The sequence below is a fragment of the Chanos chanos genome, chromosome 14, assembly GCF_902362185.1.
Source record: "Chanos chanos chromosome 14, fChaCha1.1, whole genome shotgun sequence".
Lineage (NCBI taxonomy): Eukaryota > Metazoa > Chordata > Actinopteri > Gonorynchiformes > Chanidae > Chanos > Chanos chanos.
In genome coordinates this window covers 1,810,263-1,826,750 of record NC_044508.1, presented here as the reverse complement: position 1 = coordinate 1,826,750, position 16,488 = coordinate 1,810,263, and the positions used below count along the sequence as shown (strand labels likewise).

At 42.8% G+C, this 16,488-nt stretch overlaps 1 protein-coding gene across 1 annotated transcript in view; it reads right to left on the bottom strand.

The window, feature by feature from the left end:
- Window positions 1-7,472: 7,472 nt before the first annotated feature.
- The window catches only part of LOC115827812 (protein transport protein Sec24C), a 38,115-nt gene continuing 29,099 nt past the window's right edge, over window positions 7,473-16,488 (bottom strand). The window contains exons 17-20 of the mRNA XM_030791721.1: window positions 9,112-9,291; window positions 8,421-8,624; window positions 8,093-8,182; window positions 7,473-7,613 (exon numbers count right to left, since the gene is read on the bottom strand). Of these exons, the coding sequence (XP_030647581.1) occupies window positions 7,473-7,613; window positions 8,093-8,182; window positions 8,421-8,624; window positions 9,112-9,291 (615 nt within the window). The remainder of the gene's footprint in view (window positions 7,614-8,092; window positions 8,183-8,420; window positions 8,625-9,111; window positions 9,292-16,488) is intronic.

The window sequence follows — 16,488 nt, the reverse complement described above, 5'->3', positions numbered from 1 at the left end:
GGGGGTTATTCACCATGGCAACGAAGGGCTCTGGGCAGACCCCCAAACCTGGTATATATCCAGGAGTATTCTAGTCCGCGTAACAGGGCAGCAAACTCCCGGATACATCCGATTATCTGTGGACTATCAGGAGTAAATAGGAGTATTCCAGTCTGGTGTATCCCCTAGGAGCCTCCATACTCCCATACAAACCCTGAAGTGTGAATGGGATTCACATACTGTACAGCTAGGGGTGGATTTAAACACGGCCGACATGGGCAGCTGCCCAGGGTGCCATCTCGCCGTGGGTGACACAGGGCGCCCGCACAAAAAAAATTCAGAATGGTGACATTTGTGCGATAGGTTTTCTGTCGGTCATTTGCACGTCAGGTCAATGATATCACATCACCGTGTGGGTCAGTTAACCTTGCTGGAGTTGGCGCCCTGATTCTAGTGAGCTAGAATCTTTTGAACTAATCTTTTGTTTGACTTGGGAGTAAGAAGTCGTCTAAGTGAGTGATTCGTTCATTTTCTCCCTAGGCCGCGCATGCGCGCCACTCAGACCCAGCTCCGTTCACGAACAGGTCTTTCAGGTCTGTGTCTTCCGTTCACTTGTCACATGACCGCTGTGCATTCTCAGTTTAGGAACGACTGATCTGTTCACGACTCATAACTATGGGTCTTCGGGTCTGAGTCTTTCGTTCATTATTCACTTGGTTACAGCAGTAACATGACCAGTGCTATTAGTACTGGGGAGGGGGGGCTGCTGTTAGCTGGTCCACGAGAACGTTTCTGTAGCTAACTAGCTGTGTGTAATGTAGATACTGAATGGATGTGTAATTTGCCTTTCCGATGGAACAAATTTATACACTATGGGTCCTCAGTGACCAGGTAGGCTAAAGTGAATAGCTATCATGGAATGAATAGAATGATATTTTCATTGATGAGTGCAGCGCTCGCGTACGGGCAATTAAACATATTGTACATTGGATATTTTTATTGTTTTCCTTTATCTGTACTTTCTTATACCTTAGGTTTATTTGATAAACGGCGTTCAGATTGAAAGGCAAAAAAAGAATTTCATTGTATGGGGAAACTTGTTTTAACTCTGCATATGACAATAACCCTAGTGGAAATTCCAGTTGAAAACCAGTAGAAAATCCCAGTAGAAAACCAGTAGAAAACCAATTGAAAACCAGTAGAAAACCAATTGAAAACCAGTAGAAAACCAATAGCAATTTCAACTGGTTTCTATTGGTTTTTATAGGGAAATTGAAACACATTCAACTGGCTTCACAACTGGTTTCTACTGGAATGCCCAGAAGAAAAACTAATAGAAATTTCTACTGGAATGTATTGGTCTGAACTGGTCTCAGATGGTCTGTATTGGTTTTAGCTGGAGACAACTGGGTTATTGACTTGTTTTAACTGTGCATATGACAATAAACGCTTTGACTTTGACTTTTCAATTGAGTTAATCAGTCATTTCAGCTGGATAACTAAAAGTCTCCGTGATTGCACACACACACTGTGAACAGTGAGCAGTGGGCAATGGTCAATGGTCCAAAAGGTTGCTTAAGAGCTTAATAAAAGTGAACTTGTGTGTTATACTTTACCAAGTGAAGCAAACCATGTTGCTCTTAGTGTTTGAGAACCGCCTTTCTGTCATCACTCAGATGACAGCTACAGTGCCACACTAGTTCCAATGAGCAAAATGAACAAATGACTTGAAATAAGATTCGTTTATTTTACTGAACGGGGTTTAAAGATCCGAGTCAGTAAAAAGATCCGAACTTCCCATGACTACTAGATAGGCGACTGCTTCAGAAGGTCTCCCATTCAGTAGTATGAGATAGGGAAAAGGGTTCGGTTCACCTTAGGTCTCCCCACTGGAAGCCCGAGGTAGGGGGAGCGACAGAGTCTATCCAATACCGCACCTCTAACTTTGTACAGTACTAATGCAATTAGTAAAATCAGCCACACTACGAAATGCTACCAAATGAACTATTTAATTCATTCATAATACTGTGAATATATCACATACTGTTGCATTTGTTCTGGTTTGTGCGAAATTGTTAAGAATAATATAAAACCAGTCTGCACCTGGGGCGCCGGAAGCGGAACTTTTGGCTCTCAGAATATTTATGTTAATCAACACCGTCCACGTTATCCCAAAAGACAGAGAGAGAAGTGAACCATTGCAGCGGTGAGCTAGCTCCCTTCCGATGTACAGTCTTGTTGAGTTGTGCAGGTAGATATATATGTTTGGGGATGGGACCTGCATTTAGCTGATCCATATAAAGTCTGGACAGGAGTAAGCAGAAGCACGATCCTATCCACATTATTCTGGGATTAATGTTATGACGTCACTCCATACCACCAGCCAGTCAAGGTCGCAATGTAGCATACGCTATGACATCCTGGTAATGCCACTGCCTTTAGGCTTTCTGTTTCTGTTACAAACTGTGGGAAAATGGTGAATTAAGACAATTTTCCCGGGGGAGGATGCCCCTGGACTCCCCTATAGGTCCGGGTTTACCCTGTGTCCTAGGCCCCCGTGGACAGTGTCGGGGGATGGGTGATGTATTGATGCTTGAGCGCCCAATCAACACAAATGGATTTTTGTCTTTGCTACTTCTTTTTGATATTTATGAGTCTTATTTTGGTATCTACTTTTATATTTATACAGTTTTGAATGTTAAGATTATTTATATGTGTTGTTCCCAAAGTCTGAATAAACATTACAGTTAGAGCAGAATGGTGTTTTTTTTTTCAGTTGGGGGGAGGGGTTCACCCAGGGTGCCATACAAGCTCGAACCACCACTGTGCACAGTTCAGCACTACATAAACTGAAGAGTTCAGAATGGTCCAGTGTTTGATTATTTGTTCAGGACTCAAAACTACTCATAAGAACGGAGATCAGTTTGGAAGGCAAAGTACGAATTTAATTGTATAAGGGGACTTGTTTTATGTGACAATAAACGCTTTGACTTTGAACTTTGAATGAGGTAATCAGTCAACTGAATAACTCAATAGGCTATGGGCCAAAAGGTTGCTTGAGAGCTTAACAAAAGTGAACTTGTGTATTATACTTTAAAAAGCAAACCATGTTGCTTTTGCGGTGTGTGTCCACTGGTGTGAAGCCAATCAAGCGAAGTGAAGCTTTCCTAATGAAGCCGGGCGACCGGCTTGCGCGGGGCATTGTGGGATTGACAGTGAAGCAACTCAAGCGAACAGAGTAAAAATATTTTTAACTTCATTCAAATGAGGAGCGAATTTGCCGGGTGCCAATCGAATTGTTTCTTGTAATGTAGCAACCTATATCCTATGTGTATGGACAACCAAACAGAGTGCATTTGACAGAGGCGCCCCCAGAGCGAAGAACCGCTGATGGCTCTGGGGAGCTGTTCCGAATTTGCTTCGCCTCCAGTGGACACACACCGTCAGTGTTTGAGAACCGTGCTCTTTCTATCATCACTCAGACGACAGCTACAAAGCCACACTAGTTCCAATGGACGAAATGAACGAATGACTTGAAAAAAGTTCGTTTTACTGAACGAGATTCAAAGATCCGAGTCAGTAAAAAGATCCGAACTTCCCATCACTAGTGAAACATACATTTATAACTGATGACCTTGCCGCCCGTTATCAGCCGTGGAACAGACAGCAGCGCGTCCGTGCTAACAGACAAGTTATCAGCTCGCACAGATGCACGGTGCAGCGTTGAGTGTCTGCTACAAGTTACAACAAAGCACACCAGTCTTGTTGTCCTTTTCAGTAAATATGTGACCCCCCCCAGTTGTACACTTACTTCGTCATATAGATATATAAAGTAATGGTTTGTTGCGTGACGCAGTTTTATTCAAAGATAGATGCATAGCGTAGGATGTATTATGTAAATAACCCTGTTAACAATTAACATAGAGATCGTAGGGTTAAGATTCTGTGGCACTATAAAGTAATAGTTTGTTGCGTAACGCGATATTATTTGAAGATAGACACTATAGCGTAGTAAGTATTACACTCTTTCTGTCATCACTCACATGACAGCTACATCGCCACACATTTATGGTGCCACAGAATCTGAACCTTACGGTCTTTATGTTAATTGTTAAAAGGATTATTTACACAGTAAATGCTATGCTACGCATCTATCTTCGAATAATATCGCGTTACGCAACAAACCATTACTTTATCATAAAGTAATAAAGGCGAGATAAATACATTGCTGTGGTGGACACAGCATAGGCCTAGTTACTGTTCATGTTTCTTGACAATGATGTTACGTTATATTTATATATATATATATATATATATATATATATATATATATATATATATATATATATATATAATATACTGTTATAATGATATGTTTTCCTTTTCCCTCCTCATCTTCTGAGTGTGTGTGTGTGTGTGTCTCATATGCTTGAGTATGAATGTTGTGTGTGAGTGTGTGTTCCTCCCAGTTATGCCCCCCCCCCTCCATCCTCTTCATCCCTCTCTGCCAGCCTCCTCCTCATCGCCACCCCCCTCGTCCTGCTTCTGATGTCTTTATTTTGTCTTTTTGGCTGGTGTATTTTCCTCTGCATTATTATTGCATTAGTTGTAATTGTCCACTGGGTTGACACCTATTACACACCTGTCTGGCCATGAAGGAGTCTCCTCTCTCTGTGGTCCTTCTCAAGATTTCTCCCATTTTTTCTCCCATTTCTCCCTGTTACACCTGGGGTTTTGGGGAGCTTTTTCTTGCCCACTGTGAGGATTAAGTCAGGAGGTGCTGTCCTGTTTTGTTTGTTGTGGACATGCCCTTTGAGATGTTAAACAGTGATATTGGGCTCTAAATAAACTTGAAACTTGATCCTATTGATGTACTTTCTTCCTGTGTTTGCATGTAGTGCAGTGTGTTATATTCAACTCATTCAACAGTCCCCTGATTTAATGTTTGTATCGTAATGTAATAGTTTGATTGTCCAATGTCAGGAGGAGAAGACAAACTCAGTGTGTTGATAGTCTCTGCATATACAACTCTGAGAATTTAAGGACAATGCATTATCTTGCATGCATTTGATGGACAGCTTTGACAGTTTTAACTCTACTGACATGTAAAGAGTGGTTTAGTTTAGGTCAAGTCCAGCAGACAGGCCAGACAGACCATCGTCTAATGAATGCATTATGCTGCAGTAGTGCATCATGCACTGGTATTTCTCCTAACTTTTACTTATCAGACAGTACCAATGGCTTAATTTAGCTGTCGAGGTGTCAGAGGATGCATTGCTTTTGTAGTCTTGTCAGTAAATATGTGTGAAAGCGCCTCTGACATAATCAATAAGAAAATATGACCAGTCCAAACAAAATACTTCAGCGAAAAACTCTTTCCCTCTCTTATTTCTAGGCTGGCTTTCTAGTTTGAGAAAATCTAGTTTGTTTGTTTTTTTGGACAAAAGTGTCCTGCGGGATCCACTGTCTTTGAACAATGTGTTTTTCTCCCTCATTTACTGTTCCTACAATGTCACTGTTTGTAGATGGAGCTACTTGCCAACCCTCCAGATTCTCCTGAGGGTCCCATTTTTCCATGCTCCCTTCCCCCCGTCTTCCAAACTCCACATTTCAGCAACAAAATTACTCCATAAAATTCACTACAATGCAGGAGAATAGTCTGTGAAATCAACCATTTTCTGGGGGAAGATTCCCAGACACCCTGGTTAGGTCTGATCCCCCAATATAGGCTATGATGTCTGGAGGTAGACACGTGTGCTGATCAACCATATTTATTCATCACCGACTATGATTATTGACTTGGCTTTTCATCTATAAATGCTTTAAAATTGTGAATGTGGCTGCTGAATTTTTTTAAGCAAAATTCCTGGGGGTTGAGGAGTGATGACCGCGACCCCTGTGGTAGGTAAGGTCACAGAAGGCCTACTCGTAAAATGCACCGACTTCATCAATACCGAATTTCACTCCAAACTAAACTGAGAAGTTGGCAGCCCCGCTGGTGTTTAATTGGCGGGTCAAGGACCCTGGATAATGAGTATCATCCTTGTGTTATAGAGTACATGGCACAAGGTGCACGAGTACACAATTATCAGTAAAAGTTTCAGGTTTCACTAAAGGCAACGTCTGTGATGGGCTGGCGACCTGTCCAGGGTGTTTCCCCGCCTTTCGCCCAATGAACGGTAGGATACACACAGCTCAAAAACTGAGCATGGTGTCATTTCTAACAGATAAAATGCCTCAGTCAGGTTAGACCATAATTATTCTTGGGGTACAGGAACTTGTAAATCACACACATATAAAAACTTGATCTTCGCCTGTGGGAAACCTAATGTCAGTCTCTAATCCCATCTGTGTGACAGTCGGTCATCGGTCACCACTGTCACCCACCACCCTCACACCCAGACACTAAGCAGCCCACCCTGTGTGTGATCACCATTATCTTATTAAACCATTAAAAAGAAAAAAACCTTAGCTTTCTGTTGCGCGGCATGCAATTTTAGTATGGTATTTCTTTAAGTTATAGTTATTTTATTTTTTTCTAGACTGGAGTTTAAGCAATGGGTGTCACAAGAGTGCTCTGGGCTTTCCCACCCCACCCACCTTCAGCCTGCATAATGGTTTGGTCCAAACGCCACTTCAGCTCAAGTGTTACTATCGATATATTGGTGGTTACCTGGCGGCAAATGCTCAGGGAAAAAAAGTTGGCGTTCAGTTATAAAATTCTACCTACTGTTTGTAAAAATGCTACGCTGTGTTCAGTTAATTAAGTTTATTCACAGTTATGACTGTTAATGCATTTTGTTGAAAATTAGCCACATTCTTCCTCCTTGCTAATTCACATTGCTAGTTAACTAACTAGCTAGTCCAACAGGTTCATTTTTTCTAGCATAAGTTTAGGGAAGCAGTTAAATTTTCACAGGGTACTGTATATCTGTATACTGGCTTGTTTCTTTGGAATTTTTCTTGTATCTATTGTCTGGTATCTCTGTAATCTATTATATCAACTTAAATGTAACTTTATTCCTTCTCTATAAAGTCTTAGTTATAAACATTCAGAAGAAAAAAAAAACACAGGCATGAATTGATACCTTTCTGCCATATTTGCACCATGTTCCATGCATGTCTTATTTTCAATCCTAAAAACAACGGTACTACATTGAAAAAAATGGAAGATTGTTCCAAAATAGACATTAGTCTCTTTAAAAATATCAGGTGTCTGAGACAGCGACATGTTTTACCACAAAAATCCCATGGTTACCACCCATATGAACAAGCCATTGTGTCTAACCAACCGAACCATTCTTTTACAAGTGATCTAGCAGTCACTTGCCCTGCTGCGGCTAGCGTGCTCACGTGACACTCTTGGCTAGCCAAAGTGGGCGGAGTCCTGGCTCCTTCTAGCGGCTCTGGGTTGAACCGCAGCTTCCGGCTGTCATAAATCCTGCCGCGTTTCGCTGCCGCCAACAGGACCAGAGAATTTAGTCTCTTCCGCGTCACACTAGCAGGCGCATTGTGTTGACATGAAGGTGGAAGACAAAGTCTGCGTAGGATGCTCCACCGTTAGGACTCTTGTCTTCCACTAGGAGGTGCTGCAGCACCTCCTCACAGCTGTCACCCTGTCTCACCACCTTCAACTGAGAAGACAGACAGACAGACAGATAGATAGATAGATAGACTTATCACAGCTGTGCTACAGAGCATTTTTCAGATGTAAATAGTTCATTGTTTCAGTCTTAACTGGTTAACTTTTTCAGAGGTAATTGGTTAACTGTATTAGAGGTAACTGGTTAACTGTTTCAGAGGTAACTGGTTAACCTTTTCAGAGGTAACTGGTTAACTGTATTAGAGGTAACTGGTTAACTGTATTAGAGGTAACTGGTTAATTGTTTCAGAGGTAACTGGTTAATAATATTAGATGTAACTGGTTAATTGTTCAAGAGGTAACTGGTTAACTGTATTATAGGTAACTGGCTAATTGTTTCAGAGGTAACTGGTTAACTGTATTAGAGGTAACTGGTATTAGAGGTAACTGGTTAACTGTATTAGAGGTAACTGGTTAACTGTATTAGAGGTAACTGGTTAAGTGAGTGTTTCTGACTAGCAGATGACTGACCTTTAGTTTGTGAGGAGAGTGAGACTGAAGTGTGTTGATTAGATTCCTCACAGTGATGGAGAGCTGGTTCTCAAGCACAGGCAGGGTAAACTGCACACAGAAGATATACACAGTTACACATTCCTGAAAGTACTTCAGCGATGGATAAACAGCATGTCTCACAGAAATCAAAGGATTCAGAGTTGCTGTGCTGTGCTGTGGTGTACCGTAGCTCAGAGCATACAGTTGACTTGGCATGGTCTGTTCAGTTTCGCAATATGAAATCTAAGCCCCTTGTCTAATGATGTTCTTACAGCAGAACTATTGCATTGGTCAGATTCACTCCCACCTCCCCAGACTGAAGATGGGAGAAGGAGGAGACGTTGAAGATCTCCTGCAGGGATTGGCTGGGAACAGACTCCCCAACCCACAGGAGCAGAGCCAGGGGGCTGTAGGCCAAAAAAACCCTTCCTGGGGCGAAGCTGGATGCAGTGCATCGAACATCCCTTTCCCAGCTAGGAAAGTTAACCCCATCGCCATTCCCATTCCCGGACTAGGTGAGAGGAGGACGAGAGAGAGAGAGAGAGAGAGAGAGAGAACAGTAATTGACAGTCTGACTTTGTGAGGCACTGGTTGTGACTTTGAGCTGATGCAGTGGAAAGTGTCACAGACGCAGCTGACAGATTATTCAGCATAATGACATCAAACACAAGCATTACACCATCACACAGACAACACAAATCACATCGTTTTAAAGAAACACTATACAATCTTACATGTCATACCACAGAATTTTTATTGGAACTGTCCCAAACCGGACAAAAAGCCCCCACAACTTTGAGTTGTTGAAAACACCTTGTGCGACATTTGTCTCTGATTTCTGTGTGTTTGAATAATTTTCTCTATGTTTGTTTAAAAAGATATATCTGTGAACTGAATGGACTTCTCTTACCACTACTCCAACACTCGCTACATCGTCATCATGTCATCCACAGAACGCCGATGCCAAGAGAACTGAGCGGAATGTTCCAGAAACTCACCAGCTGGAGGATGAGAGGGTAGAAGTGTGTGACAGTGCTCCTGGTATCCATGGCGACGACACGGCTGCGCAGCTGCAGTCGTTGGTGTATGGTGCTGCGCAGACCCGGCAGGAGGACCTCACTCTTCCGCAGGCTGTTCACAAACACCGGCAGAGCTTTGAGAAACTGCGGCAGCACCAGCTGAGACAAACAGACACACCATCATTAGTCTCCCCATAACTGCAGTGGCCCGTCTGTTAAATAACACTAATGAAAACAATGCAGGCGAGACAGACATTTACAGTGTCATGAGTAACTTAAAATTGTTTCTTTTTTGCACCAGAGTATTCTGAAACACCATCCCTAAATATACATATTTTTGACTGTACTGAAAAATAACCATGCCTACTGTGGGAAAAATATGGCTTTGCTTATAGCTGTAACTCTTAGAGGGAAAAAGTGCCTCATGACTATCGTCATGATGAAGTATTAATATGATAGGGATCTGTGCTTGTTTAATTACTATATGCTGTAAGAATGTATCTGTGTGTTAGAACAATTACTATATGCTGCAAGAACATGTCTCTGTGTTAGAATAGTTACTATATGCTGTAAGAATGTATTTCTGTGTTAGAACAGTTACTATATGCTGTAAAAATGTATCTGTGTGTTAGAACAATTACTATATGCTGTAAGAACATGTCTCTGTGTTAGAACAGTTACTATATGCTGTAAGAATGTATCTGTGTGTTAGAACAGTTACTATATGCTGTAAGAATGTGTCTATGTGTTAGAACACAAAGCATTTAATATGTAGAAGACAAGGCCTGACTAAACTATTTTGTTCACTGCCCCTCAGGGAGTGAACATCAAGTATCCTGTGCTCTCTGAAAGATTATCTTGGAACCCCCACACACGTGTCCTTAGACACTTGTCTTAACATGTAAAAAGCTCTGCATTTTGATACATAGTGATGAGGATGGGATGGACGCCTCACTGACCGTCACCTGAGCCTGGACTGAAGGTTAACCCTGCACGGGGGTCTTAAAATCAAAAAGACTCGGGGAAAGTTCCGCTCCACCAAGGAGGACTGGACCTCACCTGATGCCAGACGAGGTCAGCAGCCAGCGGGTGCTCCATCCAGATTCATTTAGTAAGAAAGATGTTATGAGTCAATCCTATTGATTTAGGTAGGGAAGGTCTCGATACCCACAGTGAATTTAAGATGTATGCGGTAAATTGCAAATAGTAAGTGGGGTTGAGAAGGTTTTGGTATCAACCCAAGGCAACAAAATAAAGTTAAAGAGACCCTCTGTTAAAGTTTGCATGACAAGCTTTCAACTGACTATCTGTATGGACGCACCGGAAATCGATAAAAAGGGGGATACAGACTTGTGTAAATACACGCGCAGTATCGAGTTATAGGTGTCTGTTTAAATCTATAAGTAGTATCAGAACCTGGTAAGAGGATAAAGAGACTAAAGTATTGTTTCAAACAAAAGGAAAAAAAAGAGAGAAATTTCGGAGAAATTTTCTTCAAGTGGATTACAACAGTGAGAAATGTACATGATTTGCAGTTGTCCGATGGACAGATGTTAAAGTATTAATTTGGACTTCGTAAGCTTGCGTGAGACCAGTCGAAGAAGGAAGAAAGAAAGAAGAAAAGGGGGAATTTGGGGTTTTTATGTAGTTCTCTGTTGTCCGCTCTGTGTGTCTGAATATTGGGTGCATGTGTGAGAGGGAGAGAGAAAGAGAGAAGGGGCCCCTTTGTGTGCTTGTGGCCTCTGCTTGTGTTCTGTGTGTGTGTGTGTGTGTGTGTATGGTGCATGTGTGAGAAACACTTACAGAAGGAGTCACTGAAAAAAAAAAAAAAAGACTCTTGCGTGAGCACTGTTCAGTCATGTGAAAAACTAGACCCTGGAGAAAATTCTGCTAACCCTCACATCACCCCCTTCTTAATCATTAAGAAACCTAATGATTACGACTGATTAAAACTAATATGCAAGCAAAACACTCATCAAACCCTCTATACATATAATGGGTGATCAGACCATCATCCATCTACATCCTCAGAGTGAGGAGGTCTAACAGATTCAATCTGCATACCATGCAAATGGAAGCAAGTGTCAACCTCAGAAAGGGAATAGAGGCTTTCTAGCACGCCAACATTTTGGCTGCTGTCGTGAGCTCGTAATGGCCTCAGTACAACAACACATAAGTCTCCAAGTGAGAACAAGGAACAGCACTGCTCCCAAAGTCAGCATTAGGACATATAATACATCCTGAGCCATAGGCCACAATCTCTTCAGTAGATTACTAAACCAACCACTGTTTTTACCCATCATATTCTGGAGCTGAAAGCCCATATCAGAAATGTCATCCATGATTCCTGTGAGATTCTTAGTGGGGTTAACAACATCAGTGCAACATTTTGGACCTATGACTGAACACGTATCACCTTGAGCAGAGATGATAGTCCAGAGCCATGTGATTTTTGTAATATCATCATACGATGAGATTGCAGCACTACAGAGACATTCCCGAAAGCAGCACCAGTGTCATTAGCGAGCTTCTGTACTGCATCTGACAGAGCTCTAATCTGATCTAAAGACTGCATAACACTGGAACTAGAAATTAATGCTCCCCCAATTAAAAGTCCACCATGTTTGTTCACGGGTAAAATGTTCTATACAACCTGAAGAATCCCTGCATCATGACGATGTTCAGTCTTGGCTAATCTTAAGTGTATCATAACTGGGGTCCTCAATTTAGGATCAGTGCTGCGTCGCCAAGAGAAATGACCATGAAATCAAGATGTGAATGTCAGAATAATACTTGCAGGTCCATAAACACCATCTGTCAGGCAACTGTTGTCATCCAGACGTGATGATGGATGCCATGAGTGGATACCATAAGGGAACAAACACTGAAATTCCTCTATTTCCTCACCTGGTCTAGGCACTAAATACCAACAGGCTCGGGAAGCCAGTAAGATTTGAGTACTGTCAAGAACACTGAAAGAACACTTGGTGTAATCCCCTGCTTCAAGTATGAGCAAATGGCCACGCTGTCTTTCAGTCAATGTGTCAGGCGATGTAAATGTCTGACTTAGAAGTCTAGGTCTCATAGCAGGTAATAGGTATACCAATGAACACCTACCACTTAAAACCAGCAGGTAATTCATTATATAACGTATGTCCACAGAGTACCAACAGGTGCTTCTAATCGCCAAAAGCGGTTGATGGATAGGTCGATGAATTTCACCCAGAAACGGTGATTCTCCATGTTGCTCAAAACACCAAGAGAGAGTTAAAGGTGTTAAAACGCCGGACACGCCGACTGATTGGAATGTAAATGGTGTTGGGCAATTTTGCACCCGGATCACACCTGGCATTTACCTGATCCTAGACCAGTCGTGCTGTGACAAGAACAAACATTTGGAGAGCCGTGGTTGGCGAGCAAAAGGGAATAATTATCACAATCCAATGTCTGATGAGGTGCCCATGGTATCCCCGCCCCAACACCCTGAACATGTGGAATACAAACACGACAATTACCATACGTGTAACGTGTTTGTTCCGTCTGCCCTCAAAATAAATATCTTTTAAATTAAACGTCGACACCAAAGACCAACAAACCAAAAACACTACAACGGGCTTCATAATGAACGATGATGATGGAGGTCTTCTTCTCTTCATGTCTTCTGGCTGGTGTGACCCTTTGTGAGTCGTGGACCAGCAGCGTAGGCTTGCCAGGGAGAGGTTAGCACTTCACCTGGTAGCTATGAGTCTCGACTCGCCTAGTTCACGGGATACAGAGCAGAAGTGTACGTGAAAAACGGCTACCACAGAATGATGCCTGGCTCCAGGGCGAGTCTTAGTCCACTGACTATGTGGTTTACAATATCAATGACCTGTATTTAAATTTAGACTGAACCAATTATGCGTACTGAATGAAAACGGTTACTTTGTTACTCTGTCAGCAACTAATTCTGTTAAGAGCTCAGGGTCACGTTCCTGTCGCTTTTGATAAGATGAAGTGAACCCTACCACAACCACACTGGGGTCTACAAACAATTGTGTGATTGGCTTGCCCTCTGTGAGAAACCTGGAGAGCCTGCAGACTAATGTGATTCCCTGTTAAGCTAAAACCTCTTGGTTCACTCGAACACTGGTCTCATAATAGCCGGTCATTGTATGTTATTCGAAGACATCGGTGAATCTCAGGCCTGGAGAACACTAAGGCAGAAACAAACACATTGAGAGCAACAACATCTATTTCAACATATGTGTGTAAAGGTTAGGATAAAGCCTCCATGGTGGGAGAGTGCAGGTGTAATCTAAGATAGTAATGCCAACTGACTATCTTCACTGTTGGGTGGCCCCTGAGCTTCTAAATGGCTCAGTTCTTCCCACTGGCTCTTACACTCTGAACACCTTTGACTGGTTTACAATGTGAGGCGTGAATCCACCGTTTTTTTGCCCTGAACTTTAACTGCTGATGGTGCAACTAGCAGCATTGCTTCCCATCTTAGTTCTAGACCTGAAAGCTGAAATGTCTTAGTCATCACACACTGTCCTGGCACTGACATTCTCTAGCCCAGTGACCTGTCTTCCCACAATAGCTGCAGTTTCCTCCTCTTCTGCCTGATTCCTTAGCTAGTATTTGGCAAGCATTGTAGGGATGTAAGCTGTAAATCCTCTTTAATTTCAGGAGCTCATCCCATGTCTTGGTCCCTCTGTCCTTGGACTGTTGTAATTATGAGGAAAACCTTTCACTCCACGTCAATGACAAGGGTGCATATTTATGGATGACTTCTAACAGCCTGTCCGATTTCATCTCTGACTTCTTCTTCACCAGACCTCTGGGTTCTCAGGGTCAGAGGTCAGAGAGCAGGCTGGCCATCTGAATCATCTTTCTCCACTCTCCCATTGTCCTTATACGCCCTTGGGTCATCGACCAGTTCTGTCAGATGACTTAGTTCTTTGGGTGGAAACAAAGAAGATAATGCAGGGGTCGGTTTCCAGGTTGACCCTGTAGAGGCGCCGCTGTCGGTGTTGTTTGATGAAGTGCTGTCAGGGTGAGTCTGGGAAGCGCCAGGACTTGGACAGGTGCCAGTGTCAGTGCTGCTGTTAACACAGACTTGTTTCTCATTTTTAAACTTCTCCGACGCAGAGTGAAGGAAATCATTAGCAGACTCCAACCTACAAACTTCACTTTTCGAGATCTCACGCTCAAAGCAAAGGAAATCATTGACAGATTTCAGTTTACCATTTTCGTGCTGTGATTTTTGCTTCTTGATTTTCGATTCATGTTGTCTGAGTTTCGAGAGAGTCACCATAAGCCATCTAGTTTTTTCTGTACCATCTTACATGCGTTGTGTTCTTCCTCATGCCCTTTTGATAACATCAGGATTCAACTGATCATTTTTAAGAGATTTGACGTCTTACTTTTCACATTTCTCTTTTTCTGCTTCAGCTAACACCGAAATGCGAACCACTGAACCATTTAACCAGTTCATCCTTAACATCGGATAGCGATGCATCTGGGGGAAAACTCCCTCCCTAATGTCTCGTATCCTTTTCCGTACTACTCATACCTATTTGTGTGCTGCACAAAATGTTGGGCGTCGGCATTTTGATGTTAAAATAATAAACAGGTGCAGAGATGGTTTTTGGCGGTAGTCTTCTTTACTGAAGTTCAAGTGATGATACAGGCGAAACAGGAGCAGAGAGGAGAGGAGAGGAGAGGAGACACACCGCACACTGCGCACACGATGTTACCCAAACTCATGATGTTACTGACTAAAGAAAACAATTTCTCACACATAGATATACCCAAACCGGCACAATGCCTTTGGCCTTGCATGTTTTAGATAATGAATACTTTTTACCCATATCTAAGAGAAAATTAGTGCTTTCTGGTTTTTCTGCTGGACCCTCAGATTCATGACACCTATTATATGACAGTGACCATCTATCTATGTGTGAAGGTAAAGGTTTTGTAAGGAAGACTTTGTAAGAAGAGTGTGAACAAAGGCAAACAGTTATGTATGGTTAGTGTGAGTTACGTGTGAGTCTCTTCTGACCTTAGCACCATAGAGAAAATTCTGCGATGCCCCATAAAACTAATCCTGCCCCTCCTAGTACAGGTTTTGTGCCAGCTACCAGCCCTTATAATTTCCGCTATGGGTGATTTAGTAGAAACGTATAAACCTACTCTAACAGAAGTGGCAGTTGTGTGTCGCAGATGTTTTAAACTTAGGTGGAGACAGCTCAAGCCTGCAAACTGGACGATGAAACCAAATGACCCCCTGCCTGGTCAAGATGGTTACGGCACTCAACTCAATCTGCTGTATGCAGCAGTCTGGGATGCTTTCCCACAGAGAGCCAGTTGGCCAGAAATTCACAGCATGAAACAGCCGGAAGGTGCCGCTTACCGTTCTGCTACGGAAGCTGTTTTTGCTGCTCACTCAGGTATGCAACAAGGAAATGAAGCCTACGAGAATGTGCTGAAAGCATCACTGGTCAATGATCTACACCCCTCCCCGCACGCGGAGAGAAATAAAGTACAAAAAGAACAAAAAGAGACTGAACCGTTAAGAGATGCCCAGCTCAGGTATTTCCAACAAACAGGCCAACAGTATTCACCACCACCTCCCCCAAACCACCTGGCCCGTGGTGGCCACCCAGGGGAGGAGGAAGAGGAGGACAATGAGGAAGAGGACAAGGATGAGGGAGTCCATGTCCACAAAGGCTGCAACAGCAACTGCAAGGGCAGCGACAACGTGACATAAAGTTCAAAGTTCAAGTTTATCACTATTTTAGCCCAATCTCGCTATTTTAAGTCTCAAAGGGCTTTAAATGCCCACAACAAACAAAACAGGATGGCGTCAGGCAAATGAAGTGTAGGGGCTATGGACACAGGAACAAACATCAGCCCTGCCTGACCAGTGAACACATGCTCCAACAGCTCACGTTTCCATGACTGCACCAGGGTTCCCTGGGGACCAGCGATAGAAAGCAGCGGAAGCAGTTCAGATCATGGACAAGCTACATGTAAGCACACTGCACCACACCCTGTTCTGAACACACACACACACACCCATAGTTACATAACAACAATAGACACAGTTTACTGACGATTCCAGATGTACCCCTGAAATTATAGGGAAAGTAACAGGTAACTGTGTGACATATCTCGTAAGTAGCATTTCATTCAATCACTTATAACCACTGTTGAGTGCCCTCACTCACCCTGCAACACCCCCGTATTGCTCCCCAAAAATGTGACAGTTGGAGACCTGTGCAAAACCTCAGGGCAATAAATTAGGCTGTCCAAATACACTGCTCCAACTACCCCAACTGCCCCTTCATCACCATCATTCATCATGAAGCA